At 37.7% G+C, this 22,202-nt stretch overlaps 1 protein-coding gene across 1 annotated transcript in view; it reads right to left on the bottom strand.

Annotated features, from left to right (window-relative positions):
* The window catches only part of adgrb3 (adhesion G protein-coupled receptor B3), a 123,910-nt gene extending 102,236 nt beyond the window's left edge, over window positions 1-21,674 (bottom strand). The window contains exons 1-2 of the mRNA XM_042433483.1: window positions 21,492-21,674; window positions 19,080-19,848 (exon numbers count right to left, since the gene is read on the bottom strand). Coding sequence (XP_042289417.1) covers window positions 19,080-19,833 — 754 coding nt within the window. The 5' untranslated portion in view covers window positions 19,834-19,848; window positions 21,492-21,674. The remainder of the gene's footprint in view (window positions 1-19,079; window positions 19,849-21,491) is intronic.
* Between the last annotated feature and the right edge of the window lie 528 nt (window positions 21,675-22,202).

The following is a 22,202-nucleotide window of genomic DNA, read 5'->3' as shown; positions in this document are numbered from 1 at the left end:
GGCACAAATAAAGTACTGGCCATACATCCGAATATGTTCTCCCCTCAAGGACAAAACAGTGTCCCGTGATTTTCAATGTGAACAAGTGTGGCCTTAGGGCAGAAAGTACAGACATTTGTTTGGTGGTTTTTGTGCCCTTATAAAGCAACCCACATGAGAGCCCTCTTAGCATTTTCATGACATGGTTAGAAAATTGCAAATTGACGAAAAAGAAGTACAAAGAGAAGTACACGTTCCCACATGGTGGTGGTGAGACAGAAAAACAAAATGAGTTAAGTCAATCATAGCTCTGAGGAGTTCGAGATTTCTGAGGCCTCTTTGACAAATCAGGGTGACAATCAAAGGCAAAAGCTGCTGCATGTGGCCAAATTCTGCCAATGTTCTTTTATATTATATTTACTATTATTAGTAATATTATTATTTTGAAGCAATTTATAGCAATTATTATTTTTGTAGCTTTTTTTTTTTTTTGGCTGTCCCACTAAATCAAATCAAGAAATGAAATTGGTTATGGTTAAATTCCGTTGTACATACCGTATACTGAATATGTGTAGTATATTTCCAACCAAAATCTTAACAAACTATTACCTACAACAGCTGACTGCATTGTCAGTTCTGCTTTGACACAATGTTCATGTGTTTGAGGGTATCACTACTCTGATAATGATCCACCCAGTAACATCCGTGCTTCTTGCTTGCCCACTTTGTCAAAATAACTCCTGGCTAGATATCTGAATTGTCAAATACATCTGAGAATGGTTCGCTGAGCTTGGCGAGACCCTAAGGAGCATTTCTGATGTAATTTAATCACAGCATTACCTCAGCAAGTGCAAGCAATAGAGACGTAACTGTGGGGAAAATCCGGCCCATGGAGGCTTTAGCTGCCTGTTTCCAGATGTTTGCTCATTACATTTGTTTAAATTCAGTGTAAAAATATTTTCACAATTTTGGGACATGAGGTAATCTGGATGAATGTTCTGATCACTCTATATATTACACTTAAATGAAAGACTAAACGTATTTTTTTTACAACATTTATTAGATATTATAGTTACTTTTACTACATGTGTCTGTTGCTTTGTGTGACCATATGTACATGCAAATATATATGCGGAAGCACAATGAATAATGCAGTGAACTGTGACCAGCTTCTTCATCTATGATGTATATAGGGCTGCACCCCATCGATTTATCAATTATTCTGCCAATTGTTTATTAATTTCAAGTGCTCAGTCTATAAAAGGTGAGAAAACGGTTAAATACAGCCCATCACCATTTCACAGAGCCTGAGGTAGTGTGTACACTTACTTTGTTTTGTCTGACCAACAGTCCAAAACCCAAAGATACATATTTACAGTGATATGAAACAGAGAAAAACAGTAAATCCCTCATATTTGAAAAGCTAGAACCAGAAGATGTTTGGCAACAATTAATCATCTGTAAGAATAAAATTTCCCTCTAGCAACTAATCAGATAATCAACTAATCATTGCAGCACTAAGTGTCTATTCAATTGTGTTAATTTTTACACACTCACACACTTACAGTGAGTGTTCCATTGATTCACTTCTGCCTTTAAATTTCCTTTAAGCAGCAGCAGTGCTGTGGGGAAGCATCCACCAATAATCTGCAATTCATTAACATCTCTTGTCCACTCTTTGCTGCTGTGCCAGCAACATATGTCACAGCTAATACAGCTCTAGGAAAGACACTTCCAATCAACAATCTGCATATTATAACAGATAAGTGCACAGCACGCTGGAGGGTAGAGACTGTGGTGGCAAATGAAGGGTGAAATTCACCTTATGGACTAAACAGTAAGGCCTCATGGATGGAGACTTACCATAATAGGGTCATGCAGACATGGACACTTTAAAACAAGCTGCTGTGATAAGCACTTAGACATTAGGATGAGCAATCTATGCATCCGCCCACTGACCCTGACCTCCGAGGCTTATTGTAATGCCTCCGTCTGCTCAGGACACAGATAACAAAATCAGCTTTCTTCAGCCTCTATTTTTCATTTGTCACCTGGGTCAAAGTTATGAGGTAACGCTGACCATAAAGATGTTGATTACACTTAATAGCTTAAAGCTAAGGTGAACTCTGAAATTTCCAAAGTGAAACTGGAAGACAAAAGGCAAGACAATAAGCTCCTGTGTTAGTATGAAAATTTATTCAGGTCTTATCGCTCATCTCAAGCCGCTCGGAAAAAAAATGTCAACGCTGCATCTCTTGACACCCACAAAGAACAATGTTTACAAAATCCTTTGATTCTTCCCGCAATTCACTATGTGTACATTTGTTCAGCCAAATGGCAAAGTATTCTCTCACTCTCACTGCTAATCATCTTCTTGCGCTCCCTTCCTCTAAATTGTCACCTCACATCAGAGAAGAAAGCTGCAATTATTGCACTTCAGTAACTGTTGAGACAACATCACAACAGTAGAGCCTTGGACACCGCTGAGTTGATGGTTAGGCAAGATGGTCTGAGGAGCAGAGCTCTTAAACTGGAGAATCTCAGAGCTCCAAAGCACCTGCTAAATGATAGCTTTAGATCACTGTGTGAGAGCACTGGAGGGTATAGACATTTTCATATGAATGTGCCCATGGAGCGGTAACCCACAGAGCTGTTCCAGGTGCTGGTGCCTAAAGAAACCTGAAATGCCTCCATCACCGCTTAGTAGTCCTGCAGCAGCAGTAACTGTAATGTTAGACATTTATCTGGCTTATGGTCGGACACACTGTAAGAGTGAATGAGCACTTTGTTGTAGAAATGTTTCTTATGGAAGTTTCCAAAAATGAAATACATTTAAATTCAACTGTATAACTATATGAATCAATGTACAAAGGTTTTGGTTTTAAAAGGGAATACATGCTGGATGGTAGAAAAATCAATAAGAAAATTGCTAAATTTCATGGGAACTCTCCAGCGTTAGCAATTGTCATAATTTGTGTTGAGTGTTTTATCCTGACAGAAAAGATCCTGAATCCATAAATATTAATATGTTGAATATTTTACCTCATGTACAACATTAAAATCAGTTTTCATAAAATAAATTGCTGCTGCTAAAAGTTTCCCAATTAGGTTGAATTAAATCAATTATGTGATTAATCATTTTTGCTGCTCATACAAATGGACTACTATCTGTAATTTCACTGTATATTTTAATCAGGTGAAAGGAGAAAGGTCCAAAAACAGCCCACTGTTATTAACATTGCCGCTAATGTACAAGTGCACGAGTAATTTTTGCTTGACTCACATTTACTTCATGACACTTAGAAATGTTACAGAAGACAAAAGCTGAGAATTACAGCACAGTATGACTAAAAAGCTTATTTTGGCAGGGGACATTTGAATTGAAGTGCTGTAGTTTTGTAACACTCTTACAACAAACTGTACAGTTTGATGTTTAACATGCACAAACAAAATGAAAGTCAATAAACTTTACTTATTGTCATACTAATGTTAAACATTGGCATTTCCCTTTGTAAGTGTGTTCTCTTCAAGATGATTAGAGAGATTGTACAATATGGCTCCATTGTCTCTGAATGCATGATCCATTTGCAGCAATGGTTTCCATGGATACAGTGGATATAGTGTTCTTAGAGAGTGTGCACACACAAAAATGATGGTTTGCTTAATATTGCTATTCCATGTGAGGGTGCCATGCACTCATAGGGTTGAAATTTCACACTTAAAGGTGTGAAACAAATTAAACTTATGTCAAATATAACTTCAGTTTTCTGTTATTAGAATTTTATAATATATTTCACCTTGGCAAAGTCCAGGAATTATAATTTTGCAATGAAATGTTTAATTTGCTGTAAAATTATTAAAATCAACCTCTATTTAATGAAAAACTTTTCATCTTTGTTGGTGCGATAACAATCTGTCTCCCAGTGCAAAAACAAGGACAATAAACCACAATGGTTTTACTTTATTGTTACCCCTCTACTGTGGCATCTGTTTTGTGCCAGTATCTCAAATAGGGCAACATCAAATATAGATGCTTGAATAAATGCATTTATGAATCTATGAATCAAAATATTTTGCCCACAAACCAAAAATGTAATGCATTCGTTTATTAATTTTTTAAACTACATTTAAGATTTTCTTTTATACATCGACAGTATTGCATATGTCCCAAACAATCAGGGTACATTCGTGTTAATTGACTGCACTAAATATAACACAGTGCAAAAAACAAGGGTTTTTGTGTGTGTTTATGATTGACCACATGACCAGTTGACACACAAGGATGACCATAATGACCTCTAGCTATCATCCTCGTATTGGTACATTTTAAAGCAAAGCAAGCAGACAGCTTTTGAAAAGAGGAGTGCTAATGTTGTTGAATCCTGCAGAGTTAAAAAAGAAAGCTTGCTTTGTTTGGCTTTTAGCTTTCATAGTGTCTTTTATCTGTATTTATCATGCAGTCAACATCTCAGCAACCATGATGATTAAAATTCCACCTGGATTTATGTCCCAGCCAAAAAAACAAAAGAAAAAGAGGAAATATAACTGTATGATTGATAAATTAATGATTATGTGCCATGATCGAATAGCATGAACACTTATTGTAAACACAAACACATAAAAATAAAGGATTTGAGAACAACTGACAAAAACAACCCAATTTTTAAAGTTCTAAATTAAAACAAATGAAGCAATGAATTATTAAAGTAAATGTATACATTCTTAATTTTTTTTAAAAATTACTATATTTCTTTACCACACAAATGTCATTTTATGTATTTAAATATCTGTACGTTTCAACATATACTCTGAATGCATTGCATTTGAATTTAGTTTTTAAATCAAGCACAAGCACAAGAGTAGATAATTTTGTAATGCACTGATTCATCATGAACGACAAATGCAGGAAATGTTTATTACTAGTGACAGAAATCAAATGCAGCTCTGAGGAGGGGTAAGAATCAGCAGGCGATTATATTCTACATTATCACTTCAGTGCCATTTGCTCTATATTCATTAGTTTGATATAATACACACACACACACACACACACACACACACAGACACAGAGCAGCTGTGTATCATGTGACCTCTTTTCATAGATGCATGTTTCAAAGAGACAAAATCAAAGGCTTGTAAAACTGCTTCACATATATTAATGTTTCCTTTGAAAACAAAGGTGTCTTTGAATGCACCAAATCAAAGACTAAACTGATTACAGAATGGAGCAGAGAATTTACATGGCAGCCATATTTGATTTACATCATGCTCAGAGTGGCGGGCACTACACAGAACACAGCAAAAACATAGGAAATACAAGCAAAGTTTGCTTTTTTTTAAATCCAACCAAAAGTTTACTTTTATTCTGACACATGACTATCAAATTGTGGCCAAATTAACCATTAAATTAAAGATCACCAACAACACAAGATGTGAAATCCATAAAATTACACCTGCTACTTTACATGTATACTTAATGGGTCTGTTGTAGCAGGCTAGGTATGTGTAGCTAAAATCTAACAAAACATAATCATGATAAGTAGCTAGTAGTGATTGCTAAAATGAGTAATTTGTCACAGAGGGTGACAAATAAGAGTCTATGAAGCATTAAAGCAATATGTTTCTAATACTAAATATAAATTATATAATGCTGACAATGAATCTATAATTAATGTTTCAGCCCTTCACTACTGTTTAACTTAGAAGGATCTGTATTTTCAATTATACTGGGATATTTTGTTTTACACCATGAATTTCCATGAAAAGAGTGTGTTATTAAGGCCTGTCTAGAAAGATTTGCATTTACTGCTGGATTTAATAAAATCTAAATATCGATGTCGGACTAATAAGGACTCATAAATCAAATCCACGTAACCAAGCAATGTGAAACTGTTGGCCAGGCAGCTTCATTTTAAGAATTAAAATTAAGTATGTGAAAATTGTTGGTTGTTACCCTGTGTGCCCATGTAGTTTGTAATTCTCAGGAACCTGAGTTGGATTGTCTGAGAATTCATTATGTGATCACATTTTGCATGTGAGTGATGCAAGATGTCAGAACATAATCTGCATCTTTCATTTTTCTCTCAATTCCGCTGTAGGAACTATGTACAAATAAACTGGAATATGAACCACTGATGTCAGAGAATAAAAAATCCAAACCCCGACTGAGGGCTTTTGCTGCAGGGCAGGTTTGGGAAATCCGGACTAGATGCGGGGGTACAGTATTGATTCAGTAATCCAAAGCCATCTCCCAAGTGCTTCTGATTCATCTGTCACATTTCATTATGACTCCTCAGCTCTGAAGCTCTTTCTCTTTAATACAATACTGCAGAGAGCATCAAACCATCTGATGTGTCCTCTGTATTGGCTGAATGGATAGGCTCCCTGCAGAAGACTTTCACTAATTTGGTGAAGTGCAATTTGCTCATATTACTGTGTTTACAGTTCTCACACTAACACTGCCGTTGAGACTTCAAGGAGATTGTGAGTAAATTAACAATTAAGGATTATTTAAGAAAAGAGCATGTTTATGATATAAAATACTCAAGAAGTGCAATTACATTATCTATGATAAAGACTGGCAGAAATAAGAGTTCTTCATTTAAGTACTTTGTTAAATTAATGCTGAGACTGTCCTCTCGGGAAATGGCAGCATGGGTCATTTGATCAAGCAGGTGAAAATGAGATACATTTACATTCAGTCCCAAAAACAGAAGAAGTGTGACTTTCTTAAAGCACAATTAAGCACATGACTTTGACACCACAGACCATGGGTTTGTGTCTTGTCTCCTACTAACAGTCAACAATGGTTTCCTTCAACCATGATGACAATCTTTTCCTAACCTAAAGTAGTTTTTGTTGCCAAATCTTAACCAGACTGCCGGTATTATGTTTATCTATTATTTTTATTATTGTCATCCATGGCAATGTCAGTCTAAAAGTTGGACAATCCATCACTTTGCTGTAAGCTAAAATATTTCAAAACTACTGGATGGATTGCCATGAAATTGTGTACAAACATTCATGGTTCCCAACGGATGAATCCTACTGACTTTGGTGATCTCCTGAACTTTCCTCTATGAAGCTGACATTCCAATTCATCACGTACTTTGGTTTATGATGACATACCTGCAAAACTAATGACATTACCATCAGCTTCAGCTGTATTTTGTGTTTAATTCTGATTAGAAAGTGTTTGCATGTTAACACACTAAACTAAGATGGTAAATATTAGCACGTTAACCATGCTAATAACCTTAACAGTTGGGTTGGCAGCTTTAAAAATACTCAGATGAGTCATTTTAGTGTAGACCCAGACAATCATTCAAAATTCAGTGGATACAAGCTATCTTGCAAAAAGACAATATCCAGACTGCTAGAAAATCAGATTTGTGTCTCAAATCCAATATTAGGACTAACTGTCCACACAGCTTTTTGCAAGCATGTAAGTGTAGGTATGTTCGCTGACAGAGATCGGACCAGCATGCTGAAGGCCAGATGAATAATAAAGATATTGACCTCTGTCTTCATGCCATAGCAATATCTAGTTGTGCTGCAGACCACCGAACCAGACAGCATAAGTGACAAATGAGTTTAAGATGTGCAGCAATGTTGGCAGGCTAACCATGTTCTGAATGTGATATCAGTGTTATGTGTTGGTTGCCAGTGGTGTCAAGGACCGTTGAAATCTGACTTAAACAGGCAGACTGTGACACACACTATCCAGAAATTTGAATTAAATCTGATTTGAATGCAGCTATGAATGTGCTTCAAATCTGATTTGTAAATTAAGTTCCCTTGTGTCCAGACTTAATGAAATATTCTGATTTCAGTCTGGATTTGCCAAACTGAATATAACCTTCACTTGTTTGTACTCAGAATCTTGTTATTTTACTCTAAAAATCAAATTTGGCCCCCATTTTTTGACAATTTCAACAAAGAAACACCTGCAGTCAAGGAAATATTGTCCATCGTTCCTTTTTCTATAACCGCTTCGGTGTCATGTGCGTTATCAACAGCACAAAACACATTTTAATAGTTAAAAGTTATCAAATGCAACGTATCTGATTTGGTGATTTGAATTATTGATAAACCTGTCTTGTCAAGTATTGAGACTGTTGAGCAGTTGGACTTTTGAATCCAGACCATTAAATGTAAATGTTAGCTTGTTTACTGAGTATCTCTTTTCTACAATTAAAAAATAACTTAATGTTGTTTAACCCAATATTAATATAATATTAACCCAATATTTTAAATACACATAAATCAGTTGAGTTGTGATTTCCTTATTATTATTATTACCATAATTTGTAATTAATTATTAAAAGAGATTCACTGTCAGTCTCTCTGTGAGCTGTGAAGGACAGAGAGCTGCAGACAAGATGACAGTCTGGCACAAGAGTGTTGCTGAGCGATAATTTCTGAATCTCATTCTACAGTATGTTACATAAGACGTCTCCTTACAGTGAGAGGAGCTGAATAACCACAATGCTCCATGGAAATTTACAGGCAGTGCAAGCAAATGTCAGTTGTTTTAGTAAGTGATGGCCATTACTGAAATATCCCATCAGGCGTCTGTCAAGCTTCAATTTGAAAGAACCTGCTTTTAAATAATTATATATAATAATTGTATGAAAGTGAAAAAGCAACAAGAGTGCCAAAACAGCTACTATGCACGTCACATTTTTCCAGCAATTCCCATAAAAGTAGTGCAACGGATGCATCTGTGATGTTGTTGTAGAAGTTGTAAAACCAAAACACCTGCTAACTTGCAATGCAATGCAAGATTCACAAATGCGATGGTCAAAAGAAACTTTGATTTTCACATCACTGTGATATGTGTGGAAGATAAATGGCTGTTGCAAAAATAATTCACTGTTTAAGCTCAATATGCAGTATGCACAATGCAACCCCCTAAGATAAAACTTTTGTGCCTGAATGCTGACATGGTTAGATAAACAACATTCATTGCATTTGTTTGTTGTATAGTACATTATGTAATGCTGTATTTACTCTGCCATTTTACATCTTCCACAGAACATGGGATGTTCATCTCCAATTGTTTTCAGTTGGGTTGTTTTTACATCAAAGGGGAAGCTTGTGTACAAAGGAAGTTCAAATATTATTTTTTTATCCTCATTACTTCTAATGTTGTCTTTTTGCTCTCCTTTCTCTTTCATGAGAGGCACTAGTGATTCCTAGAAGTGAAAACAAGAAGAAAAAAAAACTGCCTAGTTGGTTGATGTGTTATTCACGGTAAAATGGAAAGGCTGAAAAAGAGGGCATCCAATAAAAAAAAAAAGGTCATGAGTTCAGTCTGAGCTTTCCTGATCCTGACAAATCACTCTAGATTTCCATTTTTCGAGTTTCGGGAGAAAGTTTTCATGTTCTAAATGAAACAATCTGGCAACAATATGTGAATTATTGACCGGTATTCACCTTTAGCTCATGCCCTTGACCAAACCGCATACTAGAGTAAGTCATTCAAACAGCAGTTGTCAGCACTAAAGGTCTGATAGATACTGCAGTACATCATATATGATTCTACAACTATATGTAGGTGTTATGGTATTAGTTTTTAGTTTATTTTACAATTAAAAATGACTAGTGCTGAATAAAATTCGAAGTTTCTGGGGAATGTGTTGACGACATGATATTGTTATGCGATACTGATTATGTAAGAGTGAATACTGCCCTAGATCATAGAATACCGTGTAACTTTAAAGGCAGCATCCATCACAGCTACTTGAGGACACTTGCCATACCCTGCAGAGGGACTGCCAGTGAGAGCAGTTACAGAGGCCCCTTGAGGAAAAAATTGGATTTTGCCTCCACTTTACCACACAGACAGTGTCTTTGAGTGACAGACTCATTTGCCAAGTTTTGTGGGTGGATGTTTATGCAAATTCCTCTCCTCAGTGGGCTGAAATAGCCATCCAGCGACAGGCCAAAACTAACTGGACTGAAATGCAGGAACATGCAAAAGCAGAGCATAATTTGCATTAACATCTCTGGCACCGCACAACAAGGGCTTGATAAAAATTTACCACTTTAAGCCGGCCCACACAAAAGTTAGAATATGATTTTTTTTTTTAGCTTTTTTTAAAAAAAAAAAACAAACCTCAAGAAATGTTCTAGACATGTGACAGTGTTTATCCACAACTTCAAAGACTCACCCTCTCTTCAGAACTGTAGGGCAAAGCTGCAACACACTCATGTGAATGTTGTTCATGTATTCTTAGACGGATGAATAGCACAGAGGCGCACTTTGAAGGGTTCGCATTCTAAATGAATCTTATGAGAATCACAATTGTTGTTGTCCAATTTTGTTTTTACAATGAGCTGAACGGCTTCTTTCTGCTGTAAAGCACAGATACCAAACCTTCATTTCACATTCAGCTTTAGCTGGCTGTAATGGAAACAAGTTCACGGTGTTCCCTCTTTTCTCCTCAATGAGACTGCAGGAATATTTTCATGGCATCAAATCAGAAATGATGGTTTGTATTGAATTATGCATATGATGGCAATAAACAAATCTAATTTGTATAATAGGAAGATGAGACAGCCTTCTTCATCTACAGAGACTCATTACTTATGTTTGCATTTATATAGAAACCTTTTTGAAGTCAAAGGAAACAACAGCACAACGGTGTCTATTCCTTTGATTTATAAGGTCCACTTATCTTTAACTCATAAATTGCAAAATAGAGATTGGATGCTGTGAAGTCAAAGAAAGATGTGCAATTACAATTGGAAATGTTTTGTGATAAGTATGTGTTTACTATTGTGGTGACAAAACAGCACAGTAGCATACTGTATGGAGCATCAGCTTCAGTCATGCACACAATATAGCACAACTGATGCAGCATCAGTGTGCTTCATGGTGAGATGTGAAATAAGTTCCCTGCAGTGAAAAAACAAAAAGGTCTTTAACAGAGAGTGCTTTACCTAAGACTTATTCATTCCAAATTATTCAGTCCACAAACAATCTTTTGCATGAACATAATCTCACTATTCAAGACCTTTAATACATTTCATCGCATTACACAAACTGCTAAAATGTTTCCTACAGTGCAGCCATTTAGAAGACAGAACACACCATATGTATAAATGGTAGTTTAAAAAAAAGATTTTTTTATGCAAAATTATGCAAATTGATAGAAGTACAGAGGCAACATAAATTAAGAAGATGAGATACATACTAGTAAAGAACCGCCATGTGTCACCTCTTATTTTTTTTACTTTTTATTTGTAATGTCAAACCTTCAAACCAGCCTCGGCTCAACATTTTCACTGTCTACAACGCACTGGCGGTTTAGATTTGTTGCTTTGTGTTATTTCTATTTAATGGGCAAAGCTGAAAGAGTTGAATAAGAGATTGAATGCTAAACAGGCGAATCTGTGGCATTTCAAGAAGAATTTATGAGTAGTTGTGGGAGTTGCTGCAGCTTAGATACAGGCACACAAATCTGCCACTGTTTGGAATTCATAACAAGAAACGTGCATACAGGTGGGGTACGCACGCTAATAAATCAGACATGTGAGTTTCCTCATTGCTTATGCAATGTTTTACTGGTGAAGTGCTACAGTTTTGAGGACAAGAGGTGTGGCCGCTTCACATCAGAGAATTAGATAATACATTACGCAACCCATTACTCTGATTACGATTCCTGCTGTAATATGACATTATTATAGGCAACAACTATTAAGACTACTCACACATTTTATGACAATTGTATTTACTGTGGGTTGTAAATTAAAAAGGCGGACTTGTCACCTCCATGACATAGAAAAGAAATGAGATGTTGATGCTCAAATGTAGGTTCCTCTTTGGGCAATATACAGGTATTTTTTTCTCTACAATATCCAGTCAAGCAAATGACTATATTTGGCAACTGGAATATGTTTTAGCTGAGCAGTCTTAAAGTTTCAGACAAATCTTTAAAGGCCTATCATGCTCATTTCCAGCTCTATATTTTTATTCCAGGACTCCACTAGAGTAGTTTTGCATGATTCATAGTTCAAAAAACTCCTTATTTCTCTTATACTGACCCTTTATGCAGCCTCTGTCCCTTAACAGGCAGTCTCAGCTCCTGTCTCTTTAAGGCCCCCTCCAGATGAGCCCACTCTGTTCTGATTGGCCAGCTTTCCAGAAGCCCACTGAGGGGCAGCCATATCAAAGTTGTGTTAAGTAACCGCTGATGTAAACCCAACATTTCCTGCTTTACTGCTTCAAATTAAAATCTTTTATATGACTAACTAACAAGAGACTATTATTGTGAAGAATTTACAGGAAATGAAATGTGTTCCTTCCCAAATGAACAGAGTTTTGTTAACGGCGCTAAAAACCAGTCAACACACCGGTCGCTGTGTAATGGAAAAACACTCACAGCATGCCAGCTTGACTACCCCTAAAACAATGGGGAAAAAGACATAATGTTAGTGTACCAGAGCAGTGAACCTGTACTCTGTGGGTGGAGCAGATGACCATATAAAGAAATCCTTCACAAGAAAAGGGAAAAATTGTTGGAAATCAAGTGTTCAGAGTAGTCTGAAGCCTGAGCTTTTTGCTCACAGGGATTACTTCTACATACGTTTGCCTCATTATTTGACACTTTGGCCATGTTCTCCAATCTAAAATAAATTGTAACATTATATATATGACTGAAAATAAGGAAAAGCATAATAGGTCCCCTTTAAAAATCATTATTTTATTTTGGCAGTAGTTCAAGCTACAACATTACTTTTTTTTGCTTGAGAGTGATCCAATATGTATATTGTCATTTTAAGTTTGAATTCATTCAAGCAGTCATTTTGGTGTGTAGTCACAGTGTATGTCTCTCAAGATGTCTAAAACCCATAAATCATGTCCACACTTTCTAAATTGTATTTCAGGTTTTCTTCCAGACTTCTTGCATTTCCTGTCTGCAGTTCAGCTGTGACAACACCGGGTTTTAATTTACTCTGAGGCACTTGGCAGTACACAGTCTGGTGTAGTGGAGAGTTATCACTCTGACTTCCAATTGTCATGCTGCTGAAACAGAGCCTCAAGACTGAGATCACAAATCCATGTCAAATGAACAACAGCATTCACAGCTGATCTTCATCCACTCAGCTGCCAGGTTATCATAGCTTGCATCGGGCCTGGTGAATGGTAGAAGTAGCTCTTAGAAATAGTTAGAAATAAAAAAATTAAAATACAAAGATAAGAAGCTAAGCTTGAAGATAAACAATTAACTGAAACTAAATGTTGTTTTGCAGCTGGCATTAAAACTTTTGGCAGTTTTAGTTATTTCTCCAATGTTATATTGTACATGTATAGTAGGAAAAGGACCACATAAATGATTCATTCCACACTGATACTTTATCATTTTATATATTAATATCTGGCCAGATATCCAAAGGCAAATACAGTACTATATACTGATCTGACTGGAGAAATAGTGCAGCTTCAACCTAAATTGCTAAAGGTATAAATAATAACAAATACGAAAATCTTGCCCCTAAGAATTCCAACAATTCCATATGCTCTAAACATATTTTCAGATCATACACTGTAGCTTTAAAAAGAGAAATTTATTTTCAACAATATAACTAAATATAGATATAAATGTTGTATCTCATTTGAAAGATGGTGTTTTTATTGAAAGCCCCATAAAACTTAATTCAGAATGTTATGGTTTTCTCTATAATATTAAATATTCACGACCAAATAAGCAACAATTAAAGTCAAAGTTCAGAAAAAAAAACACTTTTGGCTATTAACACTCAAAAACTCAGCTACTGTAATCTGCTTCATCAAGACTGTGTGGGTGTGATCACATTTGATTTGATTGACAGGAGCCTGACTACATAAACAAACAACCACATGACAGCTGTCATCAGATTTTGATTCAAGTGTTGCTGAGCTATGATTGGTGCCAAGAAATACGTGATGTCATCTTTTTTCTAAATGAGCTCTGCCCACTTCAAACAAGCGAGAAGAACAGAGGAACAAACATGTTGGACACCATCCGTCATACTGGGAAGATAATTTTGAAAATAGGTTTTCAGTCTTTAATAAAGCAATTATCAGAAAATGCTATGTGGAAGTGCAATATGATAACAGCAACACATAACTGTACAAGTTTTATCTTTTCTTTTGCTGTGCAAAATAAAAACCTTACCAAGCCTCATGTGGCGGACCCTTTATTGTATCATAAATCTGTAATGGTTGCATTCATGTGTGACAGTGTGAGTGGTTTAAGCAGAACTTTAAACATGGCAACAGTTTTTATGGTTTTATATCACTGTGTAAAATGATTTAGGAGTCATGAATTTTACAGGGACCTGGGCCATTTGAAGAATATACAGTTTATATATATATGTATTTTTGAGCCAAGCACAGAAAAGAATTGCTCACTTACTTAAATGTTCCATTAGCTTTTCTTAAGAATCACAGTCTTGCAGATGCTGAAGTAATTTTCGATGTAACGTTTGACCTCATTTTAGCAGTTTTCAGTATATGTTTCACAAAACTGACTGGAATTGACCCAAAGCTGTGTAATCGATTACAGCATAAAACTTAAATCATCCCACGCTCTGTACCATCCAATTTTTAAATAGGCAAAATTTAATATGCAGTTAATGGACAAAGAAGATGGCTGTCAAGCTGATTCTTAGAGGGCCCTACAGTCTATCATACTTAGTTGTGTTGATTTTGTCATTCCATAACAACTTTCTTTAGTGTTTCCTTTTCAACACAGTTGCCTCAGAAGGTTGAATACAGAGGAATGAGCACAGAGGACACTGCTGCAAAACCAGGTAGAACAATTGTATCTACAAGAGCTGAACATGGGGACAACATTTACTGTAGTCTTAAATTCTTAGTTCTTAGTCTTAGTTCTTATTCTTTAGGGTGAATCGGGATATTCAAGATATTCACTCTAGCTAAAGACAAATAATGCATGTCTAAGATAAAACAAACAGATTCAGTGCTGTTGAGCTGAGCTCTCTCCTTCACTGAATTGGAACTAAAATGGCCTCCAAGTGTACTGAACAATGGGGGTGAGCATAATGCAGTGTGACTACTGAGTGACTTGACTGAGATCCAAAGTGAATAAAAGGCCTCACTATGTGAGGCAGCGAGGCTGAGCTGCTGCAGCGCTCAGGACTTTGGCGGGTGACAGTGTATTAGAACGCTTCACACACATTTCATTTGCCAATAAAATCCTATTGCCATTTTCCACATGGCACATGGGCTGCGTAGTCAGAAACCGTAATGTTCAAATACGTATCTGCAACTGCACAAATAAGTATCTGCATTTGGTCTTTAAGTGGGTATGTTCCTTAGATACGGTAAAACCTTTGGTACCACATTATTTGAAACAAAGAAATTTGAAATGTTGCATCCCCTGTCAGTTTAAGGGTGGTTTCTTTAAATCATCCTTGTTAAACAAGGCTAAAAAACCAAATAAGGAACTGATTTATTTCATAATGTTGCATATTGCATGTTAGAGTCAAATCAGTGTTCATAAGTGTGAATAATTGTCTCTCAAGTGGAAAACAGAAGATCAGGACTGTAATTTGTGATGTCATAGTCATTTCTAACCTACTTCTTGTGCAAACAGTGAATTTGGAGGCACAGTTTGTGTACTCATAAAATATTTATTTCAAATTATGCATACTTATGAGCTTCATTTCTTTGTAGCATTATTGGGTTTGAAGTAAATTATAAACCCTAATCTCCCGAAAGCATCTTACTGTCACTGCCGCCTCTGTCGTCTTTTTCACTATCACCAATAAGTCAATGACAACACGGAAATAGGAATAGGGGAAGAGGTGGGTGCGGGATTATGAACTGAAATATGTGACAGTATCAAAATACTGTTTCGACTACAAAACTGATAATGCCATTTCATTTTAAACATTAAAAGCAAATAATACTATATAGGCTTTTCAGTGACAATATTTCAGCAAACAGAATGTGATTGTAACAATTTTTTCACACCACACAGTGACAAATCTCAACGGGAATGTCACAATTTGAGGCTTTATTAACAGTGAACTTGGAGAACATGACACATTCCTCTCAAACAATGCGACTCCTTGACCCTGATCCTCAAAAACTGGCATGCTCCAACAAAACGAGACAAAGAATGAGACGCTTTTCCTTAGCCAAGGGCAGACTAGTCAACAGAGCCACAGAACGAGACAATTCCTCATGACGTTGTTTATTTCCTGCAGCCAAGTGCAATTTATGGGTGATTTGAATAGCACAATGTGAATTTAGGGGATTTTAAGCTTGCGTACATGTAAATGCCAGCATCTGCGCAGGATGCAATGCGGAAAGGGCAGATATCTGGGTGAAAAAATCTTCTCACATCTGGTTGTACTGCAAATGCACCATGATTTTTATTCAATTTATGACTTAACAGTATAGAGAGAGTGTAAAACATTTTCTCTCAGCTTTTTTTTTTTCCATCTATGATATTTTTTTCAATTCAGGGTCACACTAATCTGCAGCCTCTAAAGCAAGAAAGCACTCTAGACACGTCACCCGGACATCTCAGTGCTATCACAGGCAGTCACTCATTCACCTATGGCTCGTTCGGAGTCATCAGTCTACTACATGTGTGGGATGTGGGAGGAATCCCACGCGAACACAGAACACACGTACACACACACACACACACACACACACACACACACACACACACACACACAAAGACCATGAATTAAATCTGTCTTGCTGTGAGTGCCACTGAGCCACTGTGCTGTCTCCTTTTACAACTTTTATTCATGAAATGAGAGAATGTGATAAAAATAAAACTGCATAAATGAGTCATCCGTCTAGTACATCTGTTTAGGATTTCATTGTGTCACTGTGGTTTTCAAAATGCCACGGTATCAAGGAATCAGCCCTGTCCTTTGTCTGCATAATCACCTTAAATAGTTAAGAGCTTTAACCTTTAAAATGTTGTTATCCTCAGTCTGGGTGAAACACTGGTGGGGCATTTCAGTGGCATGGCTGCAGTATACAACCTTCAGCCCTGCTTTTCTTTGATGTGCTCTGAAGCCATCCTCTACCAGGAACTGAGAAGATCAAAGACAAGCGATTTTATCAAATGGAGCCCTTGTCGACTGTTTGTAATGCTTTATTCTTCATCAGGAACACCCACTCTGTCACTATGATGCCACAGGAGACACAGTGCTCTTTTAAACCCAGTGGTGATATCCCCGTTATCCAGATGAAAACGGATTTATTCAAACCTCCCATCAACCAGCCCTATAAATAGAAGCTTGTGGAAAATCTTCTGAGAGAAAAAAAATAAGCTGTGCTCTTAAGCTGTTATTAACATGCTGATAGAAAAATGTCAAATGTTATTTTGGAGCAGAGAGTTTTCAGTGCAAATAAGCATAATGTTTCCTGGTAATATTTGTGATTGGAACATAGGATTCACTAAATGACAAAAATACACAGCTGAGTCATACTCATTGATGTTACTGCACATGCTACTTGACTGCAGGGTGAGTTGTAGTGGTAATTCGCATCAGGAACTGTATGCATTATTGCTCAAGGGCTCTAGTGAAAGGGTAGGTGAAACATACTCAAAATGAGTTTATCATCCAACTTGATAGAGGCCAGCCACTTCAAATATCATGTGGAAATTTGAAGCAAGAGTAACTCTTGCAAAAGCATTAAAAAGACCTTAGGTGTAGTAGTATCTAGATGTTATATCTCTAAAATCCTGTATTAGTGTGTTTCAAAAGCATGCCTAAATGTCACGTAGCATGTGGCAGCAGTCAGGAGGAGTCGACCAAACAGCTGTAATAGATGCTCATCTGTTCTTTTTGATTAGAAAACTGCCACCTGTTCTCCAGGGTGCTATTATTGCTACTGTTATTTTGGTACCACAAGGGAGATAACACTCCGTGCTGTCATTATTTTCCCCCAAAATCTAAAGGTTGACTCATTATTTTTGGTTCAGTGTGCCGGAATGAATGCCACTCCTTTATGTCTCATGCACCTCACCTCTGAAATATGTAGCGTATTCCTTTGGGGTTTTATTTTCCCCCCAGTTATAAAATGCAAGCAGCTATGTGTCAGGAAGGGCTTCCTTTGTAATTCAAAGAGCTTCACACGTGTGTTAACTACAAAACCTCCCTCTGCTACCTGGTGACACTAATGAACAGATTCATTATGACCTTATCATCACCGTTTACTTTCAAATTTCCTATTCAGCTGTCTACCTGTGAATGTATGTAAATGTATAAGTGTTTGTATGTAAGCATTTATGCACATGTGTGAATTAAAACTGCAAGCACATCTACTGCTAATGATTACAGCCATTTTCTTCTGCCAACTCTTAACTGTTTGTTCATTATTGCTCAGTTCCAAAATGCAGTCAAAACACATTGCATTGCTCTATGGCAACACTACACAAGTAGTACCACTATGTCTTAAAACTCCTTTGAAAATACAAAAAGTCTTATATTATAGAATAATGATTCATTTCCATTCTACAGATTTGACTAGGAACTAATTTTTAAGCTTAAGTTTTAAATGTTGCATTGCATGAGTAATGGGGTCCAATTTGACGCTGCTGCATCCATGATCCCAATTGTTCCATGTGACTGTAAAACCTGAGGACATGTCCATATTGGCCACTGTTGGTCCTCTTATGGATGACACTGACATAAATGTATAACACACAAAAAATTATCTTTGGATTTGCAGCCATTTTAACTCTGTGGTGATGTGTATAAAAACAGCCATTTTAAATTCACAGCAATGATAGTGCATTTTGAATTCAGTCCAACCAAATGAAAGACCCCTTTTTGGTGGTTTGGTTTTGTGCTGGTGTGGTCTTTACTACACCCAACTCCTCTGGCAGCTTTGTTCTCAAAGTTGACACATTTCTGAGCCAACTATAGCCTATATATCTATGTGTGCTCTTTGTTTCATGGGCCATCACACTTCAAACATGCAATAAGGGTAGAGAAGGGAGTGATTGACGTGCACATTTGACTGACATGATTACTATCTTATCTATGCATACAGTAGTCCATTAAATCTACATCTATGTCAGCATATAGGAGAAAAATGACAGGATACTCACCTTCTTTAGGAGGTCGTTTCACTTCTGCACTCAGATTGCAGATCTGCCCAGCTTGTAGTTGGGGTGACAAGCAGCCCTCCGTTTGTGGATTTAAAGGTAATACCACGTTATTCAGCATGAGCATACTCTCTGATTCTCCATCGCCTAAATGCTGAGGGCAAGTGCATTTTGTGTACACGATCCCACATGTCTCCACTGTCCCCTTCTCTAATTTCAGGCAGTTTTCCAGCCACGTACAAAGCACTTGACACCCAAACTGGCTGGGGCTGGCCTTATTCAACACCAGAAACTCCACAATAGATTTCTCCTCCTCATCCAGCTTCTGTGGCGTCAATCCATTATAATCATAAGGGAAAACTCTCCGGAGTTGGACAAAATTCTTGTCATACAGCAAAAATACATAAATATTCTTTGAATCGCACAGGTACACTATAGATTCGTTGACTTTCAGCAATTCATTGATCTTTTCGTGTGAGTAATGGTCAAACTGATAAGCAAGCAAAGAATATTCAGAGCAGCTCAAGTCTCGCTTGTATAGCTTCAGGTAGATGCTGTATTTGGTAGGGTCTGGGTTCTCCAGCGTCCATGTACAGTTTGTATAGTTCTTAGGAAACATTTCAGTCACCGAATATGATCCATAAATGACCCCCTTGACCAGAGTGGAACACCAATAATCTTGGGCACCAGTTAATCCAAACATAACCAGAAGATAGGTGGAAAATATATAAATCAACAGGTTTCGAACAGCCTTCATCCTATGTCATTTGGCCTGCAAGGAGAAAATGACACAGAGGAATGTTAGGACACTGGAGACATGAGAGATGATCTCTTATCAACTCTGATTGATGTGCTTCACACATTTCTTATCACATCTAACCATGAAAATGGGGAAAAAAGCCACAATAACCTCAGCAACATGTCTTCTGCATCCCCATCCTGCCTCCTTCATTACTATACTTTGTGCAAACATTGCCACCTTGTGGTTGCTTTAGTCATTATTTATTTATTTATTTATTTTTAGATTTTTATTTTTTTTATGTGGGGGGGGGGGGGGGGGGGGGGGGGGGGTGCAATAATGTGAGTCATTTAGACATTATTAATTGGGTCATATTTGGTGTGGCACAATCCCTGGAGAAGTTCAAATATAGCTGTTTAGAATATCTGACATCAAAAGACAAACAGTGGAAAAGGCATCCAAGTCGGTTCAGTCCTCACAAGCTGTGGGATGCAACTGCTCATTTTACGCAGTAACAGGGATCTTTTACAACCAAGCAGTTTTTTCGTGACTTAATCTGTTTCCTCCAACGGCAGTTAGGTAATATGAGGAGGAGGCCAAATTCACAGACTGAAAAATGTCTTTCTGCGCCCGTCTGGTCACTATGGCTTCTCTCCTGCGCGCTTTCCGTCCATGTCTCCGAAATTCAGGGCTTGACATATTTTACAATGCAATTTGATAAAGAGCCAGTGTGTGTGTGTGTGTGTGTGTGTGTGAGTGTATGTGAGTGTGTGCGCGCGCGTGCTTTTGTGCGTGTGTTTGAGTGCGTGCGCGCGCTCCTAAGTGTGTTTGTGTGCGAAAAAGAGGGAGAAAGAGAGAGATGGAGAAAGAGAGAGAATGCAACGCGATGTCCTGATTGCTTTAATCCTACAGGCAATGCAGCTGTGAGCAGTGTCACAGCAGAGCGTGCCTGTGTATGTGCGCGTGTCTCAAACTGTGTGTGCATGTGTGTGTGTGCATGTGTGTGTGTGTGTGTGTGTGTGTGTGTGTGTAGGCGTTGAAATTCCAAGTAGGCTATAGATACCAGAGTCCAGAGAATAGATACATTTTTCACTTTTATTTCTCCAACTTATTCTTTTTGACTGTTAAAACCAGCCCTTCACAGCACGTTAGGATAAAATATGTGTTACATAAGGATTCGTGGAAGCAGTTATGAGTGAAACCAGCTTTTAGTCGCGATAAATCCATATGATTCCACATCCTTGCGCAAGATTCATGGCCAAGGCTGCACAAAAATCAGTATTCTGGAGACGAGAAATCGGTCGTCAGGAGACGCTGATTTTATTGCCGGGGCTTCTAAGAGCAATTTCGTCTCGAGAGGAAATCTGAATATAGAGACACGGGCTACATCTCATGCAGTGTCAGTTCGACGCTCGCTCGGCACTTTAAAGTGATTTCTGCCTCTTAAGAGAGAGATCAGCTCTTAAAAATCATCTGTTAAGCACCCTAGACTAATGTGAACGGATGAAAGCTCCTAAGCCATCATGTTGAATAGACAGGACAAATATTTAACAGGGGGGGGATAAACTTTAACTGACAGATGACATGAAAATCAGCTTTTTCAGCTGCTTGCTGGTTTCATGCAATAATAATAATAATAATAGCAATAATAATAATAGTAATCATAATAATCTTACCTTACACTGCGGAAGCTATGGCTATTTTTCCAACATACTTGACCACATCCTTTATAAATAAATTCTGCAGTCCTCCAGTGAATCAATACTCCCCATTCCCGACAATAGAAGTCCGGCGCAACAAGATGGTTCAATGGATGAAAATAAAATGCGTTACACTCCGGTCTGCCCGCTCATATCCCCCCCGTCTTCTTCTTCTTCTTCTGGGTTTTTCCCATCAAAACGGAGCGCAACAACACCACGACAGCCACCGAGAGAGGAGAGAGAGAGAGCGAGAGAAAGGGGGGAGGTGGGGTTGAGGGGGGTGGGGGGGGGGGGAAGACCGAGAGAGACACAGAGAGAGAAAGAAATTCTTGGAGTGATGAAAAGAAGAGAGCAATTCTTACAGTATTACCATAAATTAATTCGGCAGGCTCCACGTCTCTATTTCCCACTGATAACGTTTTCTCCAGCAAGTCGCACACCCCCCCTCTAGAAAAAAAGGGGGTAGAAAAAAAGATCCGTAGTGGGTGGATGTGAGATGTTGGGGGGCTATAGTGAGTTACAACAGAGAGAGAGAAATAGACGCGCTTTGCTTGGTGCTTGCAGAGCTCCAGGAGCAGGCTGCAATATCACGTCACACACTCAGCCGCTAAGATAAAGCACGTACGTAGGCCTACGCTTCTTACTGTCGCTGCGTCTGGCACCACCACCACTTTCTTCCCTGCCCTC

This window comes from Thunnus maccoyii, chromosome 14, assembly GCF_910596095.1.
Source record: "Thunnus maccoyii chromosome 14, fThuMac1.1, whole genome shotgun sequence".
NCBI classification, from domain to species: domain Eukaryota; kingdom Metazoa; phylum Chordata; class Actinopteri; order Scombriformes; family Scombridae; genus Thunnus; species Thunnus maccoyii.
The sequence above is the reverse complement of the archived record's forward strand: the minus strand, read 5'-3'. Positions and strand labels throughout refer to the sequence as shown.